Source organism: Rhopalosiphum padi, chromosome 4, assembly GCF_020882245.1.
Source record: "Rhopalosiphum padi isolate XX-2018 chromosome 4, ASM2088224v1, whole genome shotgun sequence".
NCBI lineage: Eukaryota > Metazoa > Arthropoda > Insecta > Hemiptera > Aphididae > Rhopalosiphum > Rhopalosiphum padi.
Genome location: NC_083600.1, coordinates 28,477,791 through 28,500,603, shown reverse-complemented (window position 1 = coordinate 28,500,603; position 22,813 = coordinate 28,477,791). Strand labels below are relative to the sequence as shown.

At 27.1% G+C, this 22,813-nt stretch overlaps 2 protein-coding genes and 1 pseudogene across 5 annotated transcripts; 1 reads left to right on the top strand and 2 right to left on the bottom strand.

Annotated features, from left to right (window-relative positions):
• Positions 1-4,749: 4,749 nt before the first annotated feature.
• LOC132929285 (ER degradation-enhancing alpha-mannosidase-like protein 3) lies at positions 4,750-13,466 on the bottom strand. The gene is made up of 14 exons (XM_060994536.1): positions 12,780-13,466; positions 12,359-12,512; positions 12,150-12,278; positions 11,869-12,072; positions 11,558-11,788; positions 11,301-11,488; positions 10,985-11,150; positions 10,757-10,915; positions 10,602-10,700; positions 10,345-10,536; positions 10,151-10,270; positions 9,232-9,451; positions 9,059-9,171; positions 4,750-5,340 (listed from the first exon to the last, which is right to left on the bottom strand). The coding sequence occupies exons 1-14, from the start codon at positions 13,181-13,183 to the stop codon at positions 5,143-5,145; spliced, it is 2,577 nt and encodes an 858-aa protein (XP_060850519.1). The 5' UTR covers positions 13,184-13,466; the 3' UTR covers positions 4,750-5,142.
• A 677-nt stretch (positions 13,467-14,143) lies between these two features.
• LOC132929286 (barrier-to-autointegration factor-like) lies at positions 14,144-19,646 on the top strand. Of its 4 annotated transcripts, none has more exons than XM_060994539.1 (3): positions 14,144-14,511; positions 18,807-18,968; positions 19,342-19,646. In XM_060994539.1, the coding sequence occupies exons 2-3, from the start codon at positions 18,828-18,830 to the stop codon at positions 19,486-19,488; spliced, it is 288 nt and encodes a 95-aa protein (XP_060850522.1). In that variant the 5' UTR covers positions 14,144-14,511; positions 18,807-18,827; the 3' UTR covers positions 19,489-19,646. The 4 variants fall into 4 exon arrangements, with proteins under 4 accessions (XP_060850522.1, XP_060850521.1, XP_060850523.1 ...); XM_060994538.1 differs by lacking the exon at positions 14,144-14,511 and adding an exon at positions 17,629-17,818; XM_060994540.1 differs by lacking the exon at positions 14,144-14,511 and adding an exon at positions 18,161-18,281.
• A 2,397-nt stretch (positions 19,647-22,043) lies between these two features.
• LOC132928870 (uncharacterized) lies at positions 22,044-22,544 on the bottom strand (annotated as a pseudogene).
• Between the last annotated feature and the right edge of the window lie 269 nt (positions 22,545-22,813).

Here is a 22,813-nt window from a genome sequence, read left to right as displayed (position 1 = left end):
CGTCTATAATGTTACTGCAGGCGCGATAGACAGCAGCAATAGAGCCAAAAGCGATACCGATGACGCGATTAACAACACAACCCTGCAATATTAGCGATGGTGATGGTGATTTATTGACGGCAGAGACTTTGCTGGTGATTTTCTAAAGGAATAAGAATGTCATGCTACAGCGACGGTCTTGCAGCTTGGTTTCCGGGTACAGTGCGAGTGCACGGCATCGGCGGCGTCCGGATACAGACATGAGTAATGAGTACGTCATGATGACCGACCAGACGAATGTTGTGAAGTCATAATATTATAATGGTATCATATTTTTAACTAATAATTTATCTAGATTTTAATAGGCGACAGCATTGGACCGGAAAACACTGCGTGGTATCCGTGTTTTATTTATCTATATTTTCAATTTTGTATATTATATTGTATATTTATGGGCCTTTTTATTTCGTTTGTTTATCCGTTTATCCACAATGGCATAAGGTTCTTCTTATTATTATTGCCATATATTTATTCTTGATTTGTGAATGATATTTGTTTGATTATTCATTATTACCACATTGTTCTGTGATGGCACAGACCAACACATTTCCAATAAATACTATTATTCATTTGTTCCCGTCTCTAATATATTATTTCAAGAGTAGCCAGAGCAGTAGGTACGCAACTAAAACGTCTTCCTATATGGTTTATATTCCACATAATAATATAATATTACCTATTAATATTATAACATCATACGTACGATCTATACATATATACCAGGGGTGGGCAACTGGCGGCCCGCGAACCTTTTTTAACTGGCCCGCGCTACATTTTCAAATTACATCATACAATTTCAAAGTCAGTCGTCTATACTCTATGCTACGTCTATGCTAAATTAAAATGCATATTTTGAATGACCTTTTTTTTGCTCTCTATACTCTGGCCCGCTAAATTTTAATTTTCTAAAAATTGGCCCTCTAAGTTGCCCATCCCTGATATATACGATACACACACAATCACGATGCGTTCATCCAGTGTGGTTGTAATTATTGTTGCGTTCGCTGTTTCACTCCAAACGAAGTGGATCCGATCAAACATAAAAACATTTTATATTGCAGATGTACTATTATTGGAACTACCGCCATTTTTTTTTTTTTGTATTTTCGCCGTCAAGGACCAGTTGTTGCTAGTACGGATGGCACATAAAAGAAGTAGTTTAACCTCTGCAGGTCTTCCAGGATACCGGACTGATATTTAAATCGCGTAGTGCCTACCAAGATCTTATAGTAACTCGTGATTGAAATAATATTTTTCCTCCGGCGGAGTGCAGACAATACCAATAGCGCGTCCGTCGTCATCTGAACTTGAGTAGCTGTAAAGTGTGTACCGGTGTTGTATGTGCGCGTTTGTCTTGTCCGTGCTGTCGCCGTGTGTATACATTAGGGTGGCACTTAGCTATATATATGTATACTATACATAAATATATAATACACAGGTACGGGATGAGTGGTCCGTCTGCGTTAAAATAATAATTGCGTCAAGACCTTCCTTTACCTGTGATGTGTGTGTGTTATGTCATGTCGGACACATCGTTAAATTCACGGCTCGCGTGTTTTAGGACTCCTAATTTAGGTTAAGTTTAATTTACTGATCAAGAAATATAAATTATAATACTAAAGAAACTAAAAAACCTAGGTAGGTACTATATACGTTTATCCAAAATGTGAAACATTGAAAACATTCAAATTTCCCTTTTAAATAAAAAAAACAATTGTAATAATTGTAGATCTAAAATTATAAAATTAATCACTCTTGTATTAAAAACATTTTCAAATGCATAAAGTATTTGATTTTATAACAAATCACTTGCACTTGAAATTTAATTTAACATATGAGAAATGTTTTTTAATATCTAACCACAATAACCGCCGAACGATAAACGTAAAAATTATAAAAATATTCGTACAAATGCATACAAATTACGTACTGCATGAATTACTAAAATAGGGCAGTAGTAAACCCACCCGATTGTATGATAAACTTTCCTGATTTTTAAAAATAGTAAACTCTCCCGAGCTGTTTTAAATGTTATTGCTAGTTGCTACACTGTGAATTGGTGAACCAGATTTTCAAACTGAAGTGTAAATAAAAATTCCAAGTTGCAATAAACAAAATAAAATAAGTAAAAACAGTCATACAAGAAGTAAAGGAAAAACCATATATCATAAAATAATAGACTATAAATACCATAAAATAGATACCTTGTTTTTTGAAATCTGTATGTTCATATTATCATAAAAATTAAATTTAAATGTTTTTATTTTATGACATATTTTGTTTTTTTTTCGTGTGATGTAATAATATACATGAAAGGTTTAAGGTTATACTTTCTACAAATAATGTTTTTAAATTATAACAAAATAATTAAAATGGTTATTTATCGTTGAAATAAGTAATTTCGTCCAATTACTCCAAATTTGAACTTAAAATGCGTATAATAAAAATTGTGCCTATGTATTTTAAATATTTTTATACAAATATAAGAACAACTTTTGTGGTGATCTTGTATAACATTTTCAAAATTATTGATCCAACCAATAATTTTTATCGACATTTATAGAAATAAACTAAAACAAAATTAAGTAGGTAGGTATCTACGGTTATTCGTTTTCGAGTTAGGTACATCAAAAGAACAAAATCGATTTTGTCAAAAATTGGATTTACGTCAAATTTACTCTTTTTCTTCAATATGTAAATTTGCTAACAGAAACCACTCTCATTTTTGACAATCTAAACATTTCTATTGTCTCAAAAAGTGATAACAATAATACATTCTCGCTCCACCCAGAATCTAAATTATACCTATACAATTTTACCTATAACGGCTATAACTATTATTTTGAAAAACACTAGGGTTTTTACTTTTAACACCCAAAAAGTACCAATAAGATTCAATTCTCTACAAAAAAGAATGTTTGAAGCTAATAATAGAAACTTTTTTTCTGCTATAATTTAGAATTTATAGGTCTTTACAATGTGTACCTAGGTACTGAGTACTGACAAAAAATACAAATTTTCACGTCATTGGATCATTGTAAAACTAATTACATCATCGTTCAAAATCTAAAATTAGTAGACATTGTCACATGTTCTCAAAAGTCGAGAAGCTTTCAAAAGCCAAAGAAAATATTGATTATAGTTTTATCTTCGAAAGAGAATTTGACGTACCTACCTAGTAATATTGGTACCTATCTCATACTGAGACAACAAGATAAGTTATTTATTTTGTTAGGTAAATATTTTAATAAAGGTTGATATTTATGGTCATACGAAGTTATATATTATCCTCACAAACTTCACTTCGTCCAGTGTGATGAAGATTGTATTGGACCAGTGTCCAAAAGAACACCATTTCCCGGTCAAACGCATTCTTTGTGCAGAGGCACAATTAGCATCCTACTATTCCTACTAATAGGTTTTCCTACTTATAAAAAGCTAGCTGTTAAGCTGTAACATCCAAAAAAACAAAAACGGTAAAACGTTTTCTCTCTGATACTAGTCTGGTCTGGTTAATTTTAGTCGAAGACCTCTGTAATTCTACTAATAAAGTAGATAGGTATATCATGTATAATAATAAGCCGATATCACAGACAACTGCAGTCTGCCATGTGAGACTCCAATCGTCTTCTTATCGGATAATATTAACAAATTTAAAAGCATCATTAACCTGACAATTAAATTACTTACGCCTGTGTTAAATAAATGCTTTCATGCTACCATACCCACTCACTATTTATTATATTTATATATTTATATGACTATTAATTCAGCACTAGATATTACTATAATATGGTCATTTGACAAACTTTAATTATGTACTATAATACTTACCCAGTTATTTTAATATGTAAATTTTCTACTTAATATTCTTACCTTTATTATATTTTATATATGATACATTTTGTTATTATTGAAACTAATGATTTTATCTTTTATATAAAGTCTAATAGTCTGTATATAATCTATTGGTATTAAATATTAATAACATACAGAGTGATTCTTTTATGATGAACCACTCATTATTTTAAAAAGTATTCATGTTTTTGAAAACATTTTTTTACATAGTTTCAAGTTGTTAAAAAAACAATGTTTTTATTAAAAAATTATATTTTTTTTTAATTTTTTACTATTTTGAATGACAACATAGTTTAAATTTCATATTCCGAAGCAGAATAATTTTTTGAGTATTTTGTTATATAAAAATCGAATTTAGGGCGAGAAGTTTAAGAGTTATACGTATTTAAAGTTTAGACAGTGGATAAACATTTTACGGGGTAACCCCGTACCACTCCACTACGCGCACCGACTTTTAAAAGAAATATATCTGATTAGCAATTACAATACAATTCATTATCTAGGTACATTTTTTTTTTATATTAATATCATTTTGATGATTATTTTAAAATAATCCTTACTTCACATTTGTAAATAATTATTAAATTATTTGTATTTATTATCAAATCAATGTCGGTAATTCAGTCGTCAATATTAACTCATATACTTTAACTTTTAAGGTACTTTTAGGTATCTTAAAATTGTTATTTGTCATCCTGACAGATTTTTCAACATCAATAATATCTAATTTCAAAATTGACTATCTCTTATTACGCTGTAAGTTGTTACTATGTAAATAAAATACTATAGTAAGTGGGTACTTAAAATAAAAATTCTTAAACTACTAGAAATCACAAAGAGCTCAAAAACAAATAACCAAATATAAATATATATATATTTTTTTTTGTAATTTTTTAAATTTTTTTTTTAGTTTAATTAATAAATACTTACTTACATATATTTATAAAACTGAATTCATTTGTCTTTAAAAAAAAAAAAAAAAAAAAATACATACCATATGTTCATAGCACAATTTATCATTAATTATGCTTGGTATGAATAACAATTTTTATTGATATTGTATTTTTTTTCGTTATATAATTTTGATTTATAACACATTTTACAATGTGAATAAATTTTACATAATAAATAACAAGAAATAATTTACAATCAAATAACATATAGATAGGTACAGTTGTTATTAATTTGAAATTTGGTAGAATTCTTTTACCTTAGTTCTTTAAAAATCAATTATTACATTTGGGGTCAGTTTTCATCTGGATCAACTTTCCTACGAGTATCATTTTCAGAAATTTTCTGTTTAGATGGCGGCAGTTCATCCACTTTAATGATATCATCATTTTTGTTTATAATTCCTTTTCTGGCCTCCATGAGCAATTTCAAAAACGTTTGCTTGTCAATCGAGCTATATCCTCTCCATTTTAGTAGGTCAGACACCTGATCCTACACCACACAAAACAGATAGCAAGGGGAAATGTTAGAATAGGTATATTATAGTATATAAAATACCAAATATTGGCAGCTAATCAGAATACAGAAATGTCAATATTTATAAAGGTTAAAATTGAATATTTGTTATTTTAACATTGATAAATTAACTCAATGAAAACAAAACTTTCCTATAGATATTTGCAAATCATCATTAATTATCTTTACTGCAAAATTGTAGATACTTATTACTTTCTAGTATATACTGTATTGTATAGAATAATGTCAATAGAGTTTAGCAGCTCATGTTCTACAATGAAAAAATAAATCTATTTTCTCATTAGTTCTAATATACTAAGTTTAATGCAATAATTAAAGATAGGTAATATATATGGTACCCATAGGCGTATGCAGACTCCAAAAGTAAGTAGAGCTTAAATATTATTATTGGCTCTCTGTATTAAAATGATTAGACTTTTTTTAAACTTAATGTGCTTATAATAAACATATAGTAGAAAAATACAAATTTCACACTACCAAACATTATCAAAAATAAAACATTGAACAATTGGTTTCTTAGTATAAAATTACAATTAACTCATAACAATTTTTAATACATAATATTAATCACTAAACATCTATATGTTAATTTGTAAATAGACTTTCATCTATGTATACTGTATACAATAAATTATCCTAATTTTTCAAATTTGCTTTAAAAATATAATTAAAAATTTATTTTGGTAATTAAGGTATATTTATTGCAATTAATATATTGGCAATTTGATCGAGAAATTGGGCACTTCAGCCCATGGAATATCACAAGGCATGCCTGGGGTTACTCTACAAATCCTGTGCACACGCCTATGATAGTACCATTATTAATATTGTGTGAAAAATACTTTCAACTCTTACATTCAACATGTTAACTTTCACAGTTAAATTATGTTCAAATCAAAAATAAAAAAATATGTACTTATGATATTAATATCAAACTTTAAAAAATATTTTTAGATAGTACATGACTTATTCAATCAAGTAATTTCTTCTAGACTGCATAAAATAAATAAATAATTATGGAGAGTTATAACTTGTATAGGTAACAGTTCTATATCTTCATCAACTATAGAAATCACCTAATAGCGATCCCTGTTTAAATATTATCTGGCGCACAGACAAGAAACTTATTTTTATGGTTCTCCAAATAAGGTTCTCTTTCATTACTTTTACTTTTTATTTGATTTGCTTATTTTGTCTTTATTTTCTTTAGTTAAATAAGTATATTGAATTTTGATGGCCTTCAAAAACTTCCTAAATTTCTAATGTATTAATTATAATCCAATTAATATTAATTGAACCCCTATTTAAATATATATGTTATTGATTAAGTTCTATCACTAGGTACAGCTAAATTTACTAATTAAAATTTCATTATAATGTTTTGTACAACTTAGGATTTACAAATCATGTTAGTAAAAGCTATTTATAAAAATTAATTATGAATTTTAAGCTGTATTATTGCTCAGATACATTACCTAATCTATCTGGAATATATGTGTCAGACATATTGATAAGTGTTACTGTATTTTGTGCAAAGAACATAATATTATAATAAATTATTATAAATTTATATATTATGATTTTAATTTCTTAGACAATTTTTTTTTTAAATTTTATATGGTTAACATTGAAAGATTTTATCAGATTTTATAACTAATACTTAAAAAAAGAAAAATTAATAATACTTTTTATTTAATAAATTAAATTTACAATATATAATTATATGAAACAAAATAAATAAAAATGATAATTTTTAAGAAATGTATCCACTATAAAAGAATTTTACAATCGATAATGATTTGATATTTTTTAAATTGATAATGAAGATAAACTTATTTATCCAGTAAAAAGTGGATCAATATTATGTATGTATCAATAAGCTGTTCGATATTTTACACAAAACTCATGTTGTAATAGTTTAGACTGGTTAGAGATAAATTAAATTATACATAAAAAAAAAAAATAATTATAAAATTATTGTGGAAGTTATAAATGTGTGAAACATGCCAGCACAACAGCTCGTTGTAATACCAATATTGTAGTATTAAATAGTTAGGTACATTTCTAAAATTTTTATTTTTATTTATAAATAATTTAAATGGTTATCAGTATTTCATTACAATAATTTTAAAACAATAGAAATATATGTAAACAAACAATTAATGTATAATCGAATTTAGTAAACTTTTTCATTTTAAGTTAAAAATCATATTAATTTTGTGTTAAAGATTAATAGTCTTTTACTGTCATGATTTAATGAACCTTAGTTGTACAAACATTTTTTGGAAGAGCCTAACTAACATGATGTTTTTACTTTTTATTGAGTATGTATAGTAACCCTATCAAATAGTAAAACAAACCTAGCTTTACTTAGTAATCAGACTTCATCTGTAATTTATATACTATATTTATCGCAAAAAAATTAATGGTAAAGATAAACAAGTTTTTGTTACTGTCTATAAGTGATTTATTAAAAAATGAAATCAATGATGATACAGTATACTTTATCAACCTATTTGATTTAAAAAAAAATTAAATACTCACTCACCCTAACTGGCTAATTATCATAAAAAAATATAATATTAAGAATCCTAGCATAATAAGCCATACAAAATAAAGACTGACAATAATATATTAGTTTAAATTGAGATATTACTACTCGTATATAGCTAATTTATTTTTTAATGAAATATTGTATTTATCTTTATTTTTAAAAATTTTGAAACTCACAATTATTATTAATGGTTTCATAAATAATAAGAATAAGTCTTATGATTAAATTTAAAATTTTTATTTTTTAATTATTATTTACTAATTTATCATTCAAAATAATGTAGAAAAAATATAGTGTCAACTGATGAATGCATCAAATTGTATTATGGCAATCACCATAATTATATTATATTGACTGGGTATAATAAATAGTATTTTATATAGTCAGGATATACACAGTTAAGGGAAATATTACTAAATCTAGCAACTAAATATTAAGCTAGAGCAGTAGTTCTCAATCACCAGTCCACGGATCAGTACTGGTCCTTGACATAAAAGTCACAGAGGTACTAATTGTATAAAGAAAAAAAGATTAATATAAATAAAATTCAATCTAAATAGTCTGTAGACCTAATTTGTGAATTATATGGAGGTCCGTAACTAAAAATAGTTGAGAACCACTGAACTAGAGTATATAAAGTAAATAATGTACATAGGATGAATCTTATTGGAGTTTACTTAGTATATCAGAAAGCTCCAATATAGAATTATAATATAAAAATAAGTCTTTATTATCAAAGATATTTTATTTAGTTTAATGCAACATATGCATCATATATTCAATTAAAATAGAAAGTAATATTAAATTTTTTTTTAAATATATTTGAAATAATTAATAAGTAGTATGATTGATATGCTTTGACAATATGTTCCCAAATTAATTTTTATAACAATACCTAACCTAACATTTAATACTCTTATAAAATTGTATTATAAATTAAAACAATAATAAATAATAAACAAATTGAAAAATTTCATAAAAATATCACATTTAAATTGGAATTTGAATAAAATCTAAATCTAAAATAAATCAACGACCTATCCTGTGCCTACACAAGAGTATAGTAATAGAAAATAAAAACTCTAATACAAATGCTATTAGCATGAAGTTTAGTTGTACCTGTGTTGGATCATTGGAAGTCATTAGATCTCCTATAATTTTCTTTAGTTTATCTATTGAATTATTGATCATAGTTCCAGTATCTTCAACAGAATCTATCTCTGCTTCAGTTTCTAAAATATGTATGTTTAAATAGTAACTAATAAAATTAAAATAAATAACAATATAAATACCTTTGGGAAGTTCACTTATTGTTACTAGAAGATCTGGATTGATATTGAGCATATCCAGTAATGGTCGAGCTTCTGAAGCAAATAAAAATACCAGTGGTATACTTACATCATCTATCCCATCATCTGACATAGAAAATGCTCGAGATGTGATAACAGATGAATCAGTCGCATTATCAATAACAATACCACCTACAGCACCAGCCTCTTGTAATTTACGTGCCTAAAAAAATAAATGTATTTTTTAACACATGTAACTATTATCATTTTTAAATAACCACAGATAACCACAAAGCTTAAATTGTATATAATATAACATGCACTAGACAATTATGTCACATCATTCTCAATAATATAACTTGACATTTTGATGAAATATCAAGTATTAACAATATCTAGTATTTATATAAAGTTCTACTACTAAATATATTTGATAAATCTATCTTGAAAGGATTTATTAGCAATTTTTTTTTATATATACTATGTTTTCACTAATTTTAGTGTGAACCAATTTCCAAGTTTTTTAAATGGTTGAATGGTTGAACACTATAGAAAATTGGAATATTCTTAATATATTTACAAGATCAAATGTATACAATTATTTTTATTAATCAGTCTTTTTTTGAGCTAGGGATATATTTTTCAAATAATGTCTTTTAAATCATTTTTCTTCAAAAATATCCTAAAATGCAATATTATAATAAATACTAATTGTTTTTATAATTTCAGAATACTTTAAAACTAATTTCCTGTGTGACTCTCAACCAATTTTAATTTAAAATAAATATATTTATAAATTTTATTCAACAGAAAATTTATCTTGACAAAAATAAATAGAAAAAGAACTAAAAATGAATAGGAGATCTTATAAACAATTATAAATTAGCCAATTTCAGGATTAAATATGAATTTTTAAATTTACCTTTTCAATAAACATGCAGTCACCACGTTCAACTAAAACTATTTTTTCTTTAACAACATTTGGATTTATTAAAGTTTCACATCCTTTAACAGGATTTGCAATAGCAATACGAGCCACAACCTTAATAAAATTAAAAATTTTTGGTAACTATTGATCATATAATGTATAATATTCATATAAATATTTTGTCTAACCTTAAGACCTAGATTCAAGGGGAGGCCAAAATTGGCAGCACCAGCATACAAAGAAACTTTTTGTCCATCTTGGTTATCAAATGATACTGATTTAGCAGAGTTAATTTTTTCTTTTTGGTTAACATCTTTCATAATAATGTTTAATTCAGTTAAAAATTCATGTCCATCTATTTGATCTTCTGGACTACTTTCCTACATTAGTATAAACAATTATTTATCATGAAATAAATAAATTTAAAAGAAAAATAAGTATTTACATGAGAAGAATTCATAAAAAGAAGTGGAAGGCCATTTGGAAGTTTAGTTATCACAATTCCCATAGCTTTTATCCTTTGCATATGATTCTCATTGCCAAACTGCAATAATTTATATTAAAATGGGAACAAATAAATATTTGTTTTAAAAAAATTACCTGGAAAACTTTCGCAAACTCTCTAGCTTCTATTCTTGATTTACGATTAGGACAAAGTCCATCAACCATGTTTTTCAACGGTTTTCTTATAGATTCTGTAAGTAAATTGTCAAAACTTGGACATGATCTTTTGGGTAGATCAGTATCTTCATCTAAAATCTTTAAATAAAACAATTATAAGAATTATGCTTCTGAAAATAAAGTTTACTGGACAAATTTAAATTTTACCTTATCCGCATCCGTATAATTTTGAGGTTGAACAGATAAGTATAATGGTAATAAATGACCTTCAGTAGTGAATAAATATTCATCAATATTGATTATGAGATCTTCAGATTCAGCAAACAATAAGTATAAGTACTTAAATGTTTCAGCTAACACAAATGAATCCATTCTAGAATTTAAATTTACAAATTTGAATCCTTCATAATATACAAGTAAAAAATAATTTAAAAATTAACTATTTCATAATTTAAGCTGATATTTTTTACCTAAAATGATATCACTTTTTCATATATTTAGCATAGAAATAAATTATTATTACGTGTCTTCATTTGCAGTAGTTCGGACATCCTTAACAGCAGCAAATCCACATTCTACTCTTGCATATTTTTGCAAAGAATTCAGGACTTGACGACCGACATTTAAATAATGAGGATCGCCAGTAGCTTTGTATAAAAAGTATGTCGATTCTAAGAATTCAGGTCTCAAAGGATGCTGTCCCCAATGTACCTAAACCAACCCACCATTCAAAATATTACTAAAAACTGATATAACTCAAAATTGAAGATTAAAACATACCTGAAAATCAGTTGTAAATGCTTCTGGTATAAAATTATGTTTTTGTACCACTTGATACAACATTTCATGTGTTTCTATTGCTGGTTTTAAGTCCCCACTAAGTACTTGTAAACCAGGCCAAAAAGCTAACAATGCATCCATAAAATTTTTAGAATTTATTTGAGGGCGATGCATATGAACATCCAATAACATAGGACCTTGACTTATATACTTCATAATTGCAGCATAATGCTAAATAATTAAATCCATTTATAATGATATATTTAAAATTTATAAATATAATAATTTTATAAATATATTTTTTTTCTAACCTTATTAAATCTGGATAAGTAACGACTCTCTCCGAGTAAAACGTAAGCTTTTAAACAATACTCATAGTATGAATCAATACCGGCTCCAACTCCAGAATCTCTTCGAATCCAATCACCCGAATCAACATTTAAAACAGTTCCCATAAGATTAGAAGATCGATGTCTTAGACTCCACAGACTATCCATTGACCTGTGGGCTTTTTCCTGGGGAAAAAATAACATAGTTGGTAAAATAATAAACTCTTACAACATGTTTTAAAATTATTAAAATACATTTTTACCTCAAATATAGGTATACCAGATAAACGTGACAAGGCTGCCAATTCCAAAATCATACTTCCTGCACAAGCTGTACATGTTTCTTGAAAATAGTGAAGTTGATCTTTTTTGATACCATATTTTAAATTAACCTACAGAATACAAAGTATAAATCATTTTAACTAATGGACAATAGGTGAGTCAAGTAAAATTAAATTATTTTGGTTCTTACTCTGGAATATGGTATTCCTGTTGTTGTGTTAAAAGCCGGCATTAATCTATACCCTAAATCTTTGGCCATGGCTAATAGTTCTCCATTATACCATTGTAAATGATTAGAATTTTCTTTAAAATGTTGTGCAAAAATATGTCCAGACAATAAACCTCTGAAGAATAAAACAAAAAATAATTAAATATGACCAGTTAAAATTTAATAAAATACAATAAGACCTCATAATATATTTTTTTAATTTACAATACCTATAACAACAAATTTCTGTATATAATTATAATTTTAACTGTATTATAAACTTGTCATTGATTAGATAATTAATATTGACACAGATTGATAAATCAATAATGAAATTATACATTAACTATTAATTAACACTTAATCATTTTATAAGTAGTGATTAAAACAATTTTACACTCACCCCAAAACTCTAATATTAATTTCAAATACGGATACGACAACATCTCTATCAAACGTCACACTTGTTACCACTTTTGAAACAGCACGATCAAACTCTGGTAAATCACCAAGGACAACCAGTGTATCCATAGTATCAATTAAAGTCAATGAATAGTTGCCAAGTACATCGTCCATGTCACCGCGGTTATTCTCTTTTGTTCTCCATCGTCCTTTACAACTTAACGGCATGAGCTCATCCGCAGGATATGCATGTTCCATATAATTTGTATATGCATGATAGAACATTTCTTTTGCTTTTTCCATCAAACCTAGTTTCTCTTCTTTGCTCATGAACGAACCAGAAAAAGGTTGGTCATGAGCAGTGGCAAATGCCACTAGGGAAATTAAACCCAACGTCTTTATCATGACGATGTTTTAATATCTGTCAACTTAATTTAATTAGAAATTTTAAAAACATATTGAAATTTATATTATTATATAAACTAGAAGACTTAACACTTTTTAAATTACAACGCACTATGAATAAGCAAGTATACTCAGAAAATAAGACACTTCACAATGTTTCAGATAAAAAAAATACAGTTACAAGAGGTACAATATATTAACATGTCTAAATTACTACAACTACGTATACACTATACAAATTAATAATTATAATTTGTTATATTTATTTGATACATTTTTTTTGCCCCATTTTATTAGTTATAGTAAATCCTAAATAGTAATACGTGAATATAGATAAGAATGTTACTATTATCAGCCAGTGTGACCATATTAATGACTAATGAGTTGTAAACACGAATATTGATAACAATATACTGGAGCGCGGTGGAGGACAGATGCGCCAAAATCCTAGGTACTCGTGTGTCAGTTAATTTTGTATATTTTTATGGACTATAGACAATTTAAAATATTTTGAAACAGAAAAAAAAAATTAAGTTAAAAAATCAACTAATTTATTAAAATTATATTAATTTTCATTTATTTTTATGTATTATGTGTATCGTATGTACTATATTGAATATTGATAATTCGGGGAATCGATCGTAAAAACGAGACGTATCCCTACCACGGCACCACCGAAGGCCAAAACATTGAACACTTGTACGCTTACACATTTTAATGTAACATTTTTCTGGAATAAATTATTGCATGACATTGATTTCGGTACCAACAGTTTGGTCTTGATGCGAGTTTTAAATGTATATAGTACATACTATTCAATATTATTTGTATACCTAGCAACTACAATTCTACTAATGACAAAGTGACAAAGGCTGTGAATTTAATGCACTTAAAAACTATTAAATAATTTAATACAAAATTTTCTGATGTTATAATATAATTTTAACATTTAGAATTAAGTAGATAAATTAAAAAAAAATAACTTATTATCCAATGTCATGTATACAATGTATAGCACAGATAAAGATAATAATGTGTTACTTCAAACATTTATATGGTTAGTATAGGGAACCTAATAGCAATCTAGTTTATTATCTATATTTGTGATTCCATAATTTATCCGTCGAATAAGCACCGGGCCTAAAGCATAAGAAATACTCAGACACTGAGTTGCACACCCGGTCAATATCTTGTCACTGTTCATATATCTTATTATTAGTTTATTAAATTAAAATATTGTTCATAATTCACTTTTGTATTTCATTAATTCCTAATCCATTAAAAACTCGAGAAGATCATTTCAAACAACAAGTTTCGTAAGAGTTAAGGTAATAATTTATCTATATTCAATATATATACTACGCATTGTCTTATATGCACGTTTTTTTTATGCACTCTTACTCACACCCCGAATTAAGATTACATATTAATATATATATATATATAAGGTAATGAGCTAAGAATATCAATTTAAATACTATATATTCATTTTTATATACTAATATTAAATCAAAACCTTATACCTTATTTTTAACTCATTAAACACTTAGAATATGTTTTTTTTTTGTCATATTTATTTTTATTTGTACAATCTGTATAAAATGTATTTACAATAAGCACAATAGATGGAGGATATATATAATAGGTCAAGGTTGGCTTGATTGAAGGAGCTATTCAGACATTCAGTAATAGCACTTCATGGCATGGATGGTAGTGGTTAGTTAACTAGTTGACTAACAGGTCACGGCACTAGCTGCGCTTTAAACGTCGGCCAGGGTCGCCCGGGAGTGTTCGAGAGGAGAGGTTTTGAATGAGGGGGTTACGACGATTTGCAAGTTTAAGGTGGAAACGTTTGTATAAAATTTTAGCGACGTTTTTGACTGTCGGAATTAGGAGGTCCCTGTGGAGAGTATATTCGATACGTAAAAAGGAGCTTTGATTATCTGTCTGAGGCATTTGAATTGGAATGTTTGGATTCTGTTTGTGTTAGAGTCTTTGGCTGATCTCCAAAGTTGAATTCCATAGAACTAGATAGGTTTGAGGAGTACCATGTTTCTACTTAAATTTATATATCTATTGTACAATCAATAATTTTTGTCATCCGTTATGTATGATTTAATATCAATAAATTAATTTAATCTCGACTTGAAGAGTACAATAGTCAATAATACACGTTAAATAGGTACCCGATTAAAAATAGAATAGTACGAAAATTTATACAAAAAAATCGTTATAACATGCATTTATATGCCATAACCCATGAAATACGCACAAATATGCAAAATAAGATTTGGTATTTAAATTAGTAATGACTTAAAAAATGATGCACAATTTTATTATTATAAAATATAAATTATAATTACATTATATTTTATATTTTTTAGCATTTTAGGTATTAAAAGTATTTAATTTTTTGTTTACCTTTAAGCATTTTAAAATTGTATAACAGTGCATGATTAATGTGACTTTGAGAACATTAGCCATAACTATGAAATTCGTAAAAACCATTTTTATTTTTAAATTTTTAAATTTGGAAACTATTGCAACTATTTGCAATTGATTTTCTAAATATTGACTTGGTTTGTACCAAATTGTATACATTTTGAGAAGTGGAGCTAATCAAAATTGTCAGCAAATTTGCCAAACATTATTATTTCGATTTTTAAATTCCAAAAATTGATAGGTTATTATTTAGAACTGATTTGCTGAGTATAGGCATTTATTCGAAATTGAACGGAAAAATTAGGAAGGAAAATTTCATTAATTTTTTTTATATACTTGCACTATTTTGAATTAATTTTACAAAGGTAGTATTTGGAGACCTAACTTCATGACCATTAGGAGGTTATAACTTAATTCTAAAGTTATTAAATCTGATGATCCTGCTGGATCTATCGTTGATTCTTGATATCTATGTTCCTATATTAAAATTAATTTTTTTTAAATATTTTAACCAATAATATTACTTATGTATAAAATTTAAAATATTTATTACTTATTATATGTAAGATATAGACTATGCTGACAATGTATGTAAATACTGATAAAAGTGAGATGTATATAAAATATAATTAATAGAGTATTATTTCGAATACTTGGCTCAAACATAAAGTGATGCCCGGCGTGTGGAATAGGCAAAATAGGTACATAATATAATAAACTTACCTAGTAATGATGACTATTAAATCAGGGTCAACACACACAATCGACATAGACCCAACTCCTAGACCTTCGAGAATAAGAAAACCCCCTCAAAAATATTCCCCTTCTAATTATAAATGAAATTTAAAAAACAATTTGCTTAGAACATATATTTTGCTTTCATAAAAGTAAAAATTGCAATTATAAACATTAAATAGTACAACAATATTCACAGCATATTATAAATTATACGCACATTCAGTGGGGGATCCAGGATTTAATTTGGGGGGGGGCTTATAGTCCAAAATGCAAATCTTAAATTTTTCAGTAATTAACAAATACATACAAATATGTGTATTTAACTTATGCCAATGGGGGGAAGGCCATTCGGGCCCCCCTATTAAATCAACCACTGCGCACATTATATTATTGTTAGTATTAAGTTACAGTTAACATGTTAGAGGTGTTATTAGATACCTAGTATTAAATAATTTATGTATAAATGGTGGAGGATTGTCTCACCATACGCGACGTGTTTACCTCACATATACTGTGGTTTCAATAATAAAAACGTACTATTAATTTATATAATTTTACGCTGGGCGTTGTATTCATATATTACTACAATAATCCAACACAATATGTACAACGCAACAGGACACATAATACCTATAAATATTGCTGATTTAGTAATTTGTATATTATCTACTATCACAACCAACGAGTGGAAAGCTTGGACTTTTAGGAATAGTTAAGTTTTTTTTTTTTGAAAAAATTGAAGCAAGAACAATAGAGTAATTCAAAAAGATAAATTAATATAACGATCACAGAGCGATGTTTCATTATCAACGTTCACGGCCGAACACTATATACCTAAACCAGCTGTGTTTATGTATATATATTCAACATTTCAACGTATATGTGCATTTACTATTTATATATTTTATTTAAAAAAATTCATATACATATGAATACTGGGCCCCACTGAAAGAACTCGTGTGGGGGGCCAGGAGTTCTAATTTTTAAAACAAATAATAAAATAACAAAAAAGAAGTGAAAAAAAATAACATTTCTATTGTGTATACTTAATTCAAAATTAAATTATTTCAGTTATTATAGACGTTTTCTATACATTGATTTTGTTGCATATTCAGTATTTATATTACATTATATTACACGTATAGTATTTAATATGTATATATAAATATATAATCAGCAGTATCATAATATTACGATTGGTGGGGACTGTCCATCGATTATTATTATGTAAAATTACAATGTTAATCATTACGATTTATGCTGTTAATAATTATAAAAGTCTATAAAACACGTTTATATTGTTATTCACAGTAATAATACTCAATAGATTTCTTTACAAATATCGAGATACATCTTTTGAACTAATTTTTGTTCTAGTTTTATTCAATGTATTTAGTTCTTATGGGACATTATGATTTTTTAAGCCTACGGCAAAAGTGAATATATACTATATAGGTACGTATTATTGACTTTGGTAAAAATAACAGTTTAACGTAAAAGACGAAACACAACAATTTTAATATTAATTTAATTGCGTTATTTTTATTTACTATTAAATATTATTATATTTTATTTTATTAAATAGAATAAATAGGTATCTATTTGAATTATAAGTAATAACGCTATATTGTACCTATTACAGTTTTTACGATATTTTAGTATACATATAAACGCCAGTAGTAATTTAAATTAAAAGTTAGTAGGTGGGTATGCGGTGCGTGGTTATCAAGAAAATAGTACAGCGATATTATGTGTTCAGAAGAATGTACATATCATAATAAGCGATATGCTCCCGAATGAGCAGTCGTCAAGTGCGAATAGTGGACATGGCTTAACGTCGTGTGTTTGCGTATCGCGAAAAGAGGATATCAGTGGAATATTAATTGTTTTCTCTCTCAGATCCACACGCAACATATAGGTAGAACGTAGAACGCTTTCATTTAAAATCGTTTTTTTATGAAGTATTATTAAAATACATACAGGTAATACACATATTATAGAGGATAATATTTTTGCGGGAATGACATCATATCGGTTTTATATTTTATTGTCATTTGATAGTCATTGTAGACTGTAGTCGACTTTCAAAATAAAAAAAAATGTTATAAATTTAAATGATGTTTACATTGTTTTGAGGCAATATTTAGATAAATCGATATGTCATACCTTCAAAAATATTATTTTCTATCGTTTTTGTAATGGGTGATTTTATTCTAAGATTACTCAAAAGTTATAAACTAAAAAAATAATTCTGTGCATGGGTCAGAGAGAGAGAACATATAATGTATTGACATCCTCTTAACAGCGCATTCTGTTGGACATTATATACCTTTCGCTTTGGGCGACATGTCCTCTTAATGCTATTACTAATTAATATTTATACTCCATAGTTTGATACGGGTTTGGTCTTGGACCATTATTTATTTGTTAATTTTTTTTTAAGATCGCAAAATAAATCATAATTATGACTACTATATTATCATCTACAACCAGTCAAAAACATAGAGCGTTCTCTGGAGAGCCTATGCGAGAAAAACCTGTTGAAGATCTTGCTGGTATTGGACCTGTATTATCAAGCAGACTAAAAGAACAAGGATTCCACAAAGTATGTAAATAATAATATCAATAAAAGCATATGTCATTTTCTAGGTAAATTTTCTCTAATATTAAAGCTAACATCACAAAATGTGTTTTGCTCAACGCAAATTTGTTATGAAGTACATTAGTAAGACAGAAATAACACATGCGGGTATGGCGTCCTTTTAAAACAAGAAGTTTTTTTAATTAATACACATTTTCCTACTTTATATAATTACTGTTTCATTTTAGGAATATATGTTTTACATACTAATTAATATAACATTGCAGTGTATAATTTACATTTTATATTATTACCTATTAGTAATAAATTAAAAAAAGGTAATTAATTTTTATTATACTTAATACTTATCTACAAACAAATTTTTGTTTTGTTTTAGGCTTACAAAGTATTGGGTCAATTTCTTCTTTTAGAAATGGATCAAGAATTATTCTGTGCCTGGTTAAAAGATACAGTGAATGCTAACTCAAAACAATCAAAAGATTGCCATGCTTGCTTAAAAGCATGGTGTAATGAATTTTTGTAAATAATTTTTGAATTTTCAAATTAATATTTGTTACATTTTTTTTTTTTTTTAATTGTGAAAAAATATAATTTTTAAACTATTGAAGATTAAAATTAAACACAATAGTTATTATTTTAAAAATAAACAATTAAATAATTAAACTTATACTTTTTAAAAAATGTTGTTAATTAATTTTTATGACGATTGTTCTGGCATCATGTCTTCATTATTTGATGTTTCATATTTTTCTGAAGAACTATTTAAATTTAATAATTTGGGCCGTGTCCACATTAGATGAAATCGATTTTTCTCATCTGTCTATAAAGCGTTTGTAATTGAAAATACTCTTTCTACCGATGCGTTAGTTCTGGAAATAGCTATTGAATACTCTAAAATCGTACAATATTTATTGAGGAAGTTAATTATTTTCTAGAATTTTAAATATTTCACACCACCTATCTTCAGCTGTTGTATCTTGTATCTATATTTCCCAACACGCATACAAACTGGCCGCGGCCGGTCGGTAAACAGAATACTATAACGTACGGGTTACATCGCCAACAACAATGTGATGCAGTAATAATAATTGTAAAACAACAATCCAAAATTACAACTAAAAAGTATAGATTCTAATATTTTATTCAATAATGTCATACAAAAATATTATAAAAAAACGATTTTTTTTTATAAAATAAGGGTGGACACCTGGACTATCTGATATTCTGAGATATGCACATGAAAATGGATGCCATTTGGACAAATACGCGATAAGAAAAACTATCGAAAAGGGTGATAGACACCTAGCCTGTCTTAGGTATGCATTTTTAAATATGAATTGCCAGCTTAGCCAGTCATAACTCACGAATCCACGCCTTATCAAACTTCTGAAAATCTGGTTATCTATCCGACATTCCGACAGTCTGATGTTTCTTTATAGCAATGTGTATGTTTTGTATTTTTTTTTGTATGTGTACCTATACAGTATACACGCTAAATATTTGATAAATTACTAAAAATCTTTGATCTTTAACTTTGAGGGTTGTTATTGGGAGTAAATTGAATCTTATGTTTAATAGAGTAATACAAATTCCTAATATTTTTTAAATAATAGGAGGTAAAATAAAAAAATAAGGTATAATGGTTATTTTCACAAAATCAATTTTCAGCAAAAAATATTTGCTTACATATAATAGCTAAATAGCTTAAACATAATGAATAAATAACGGCTATGTTGTCGCTTGCAATGCAGTTAACGGTGAGTGGGTAATGACGGTAACCATCAACATACATTTTCACCATTGATAAAAGAGACGATTCGCATATTGTAACTTTGTAAGGTTACGTGGAAACTGTTACGATACAATTATCAAGTATACAACCTCGAGAGCCCCTATATGATCAGGAGAGAAGTAATAACGTAAATGTAACAATATTGTATCTATAGATAGTAGGTGAATTTGCGCAACTTGGTCTACAAAATATAAGGGGAGCTGCAGGCCCACAAATAAATACCTAATTTAATTTATTTACTTTCATGCTTCCCAAAAAACTAGGAGGATCGGATGATCTGGATTATTTTTATTTCAATATAGCCACATCAGTACAAATACGGATACTTTTTTTGGTAAGTATATTAAAAATAATAAATAAGTTTTTTAAGTCCATTTTTAATCACCAAATCTAACCACCTATGCCTAGTAAGAACGAATCTATTTGCATTTAATATTTATAGATTATATAGTGTACCAAAAGTTTCGAAAATCAATGTATTTAAATGTGGTTTTTTACCGTAAAAAGTATAGAAATTCTGATTAAATGACATAAGATTTAATTTTGTTTTCAAAAATTTAATAATTATCAAAAAACATTATTTATGCAACTAAGATTTTTAATTTTTCAAGAGCTATTTTGTTGATAACAATTTAAAACAATGTATTAAAATTGAATAAAAATTTACCAATTATATTTTTAAATTTCTAAGAATAAATAATTTCTAAGAACATTAATATAAATTGGTTATTATATTTTTTTTTATCAATAATATTATAAGGTTATGATTTATAACACTTGGAACCACAGACATGTTGTATTTCTGTGCTTGGCACTTACTGAGTTGAGAAAAAGAAAAATTCCATATAAACTAGTCAATGAACATTTTTCATTTTTTAATATAACCGAATTAAGCATAACTGCCTAAGCGAAGTTAGAGAAAAAGCTGAACAGTTAAGAGGACGTTATACCCGCATGTGTGTCTCTGTCTTACATTATATATATATGTTACCGGAAATGTTGACATTTAGGAAATGATGACAATTCCTAGTAAATGTTGACAATTCCTAAAATCGAAAGGAAATGATATCGCCTAGTATATGTTATAATTTCCTAACGATAGTAGGCAAAGATGCCAGATTTTTTAAATTTAATCTGACTTATTTAAATATTACTTTTATCAAACATAATTATTAATTAATCTAGTATCACCTTAATAAATAATCAATAAATAAACAAGGATTTTTTTAACATTTTAATTTATGTAATTTAAACTTTTTAACATTTTTTTATGATTTGCAACGTAGTTACTCATTTTTATTTTCACATGGCAAACTCCCATGACATTTAGAATTACAAATTCTAGATGCCGATCTGCAAGCACACCGGTTCGTCTTGCAAAATTTGTCTTACATTGACATCGGGTATATCCTTGTGCCCCTGAAATACTATTTACAGTAGCTGCCTCCCGAAGTGATAATGGTTTTTCTGTTTGACCTGCCGATTTTAAAACAGTACTTAGATCCAATAAATTTGCTTTGCAAGGATTTATTTCTGATCTTGTGTACATATGTCTTAGAAATCCACTTTCAGTGCCTACAATTTAAAAAAAATAATAATAAATTTTTATAACGCATGAGTTTGAATACGAAGATGATTAAAACGTTAATAAGAATACTAGTGTACTTCTTACATAGCTTGTATAAATCGTCCTTAACTTCTGTTACAACCGCTAATACATTTCTTGGTGATCCACGAGCACGATCTACATCTGGAATATTCAGACGTACTGTAGTTCCAACACACATTTATATCGAACAATATTTATTAATTTTCACAGTAAAATATACATTTTTAATATCATTTTATAAAAAAAATAAATTAATAAATGTCATTTTATGCATTTTTTTTTATATATTTCGTGGTTGTGTCTTATCGTTTATTGAACAGCGAAACCGGTTATTTATTTTTCAATATTTTAATTATCATGAAGTGAACCGAAAACTAGGAAATAAGAATAACAATTTAATTAGGTATGTAGTATGTTAGTATGTACATGAAAGCATGAAACTCGGAA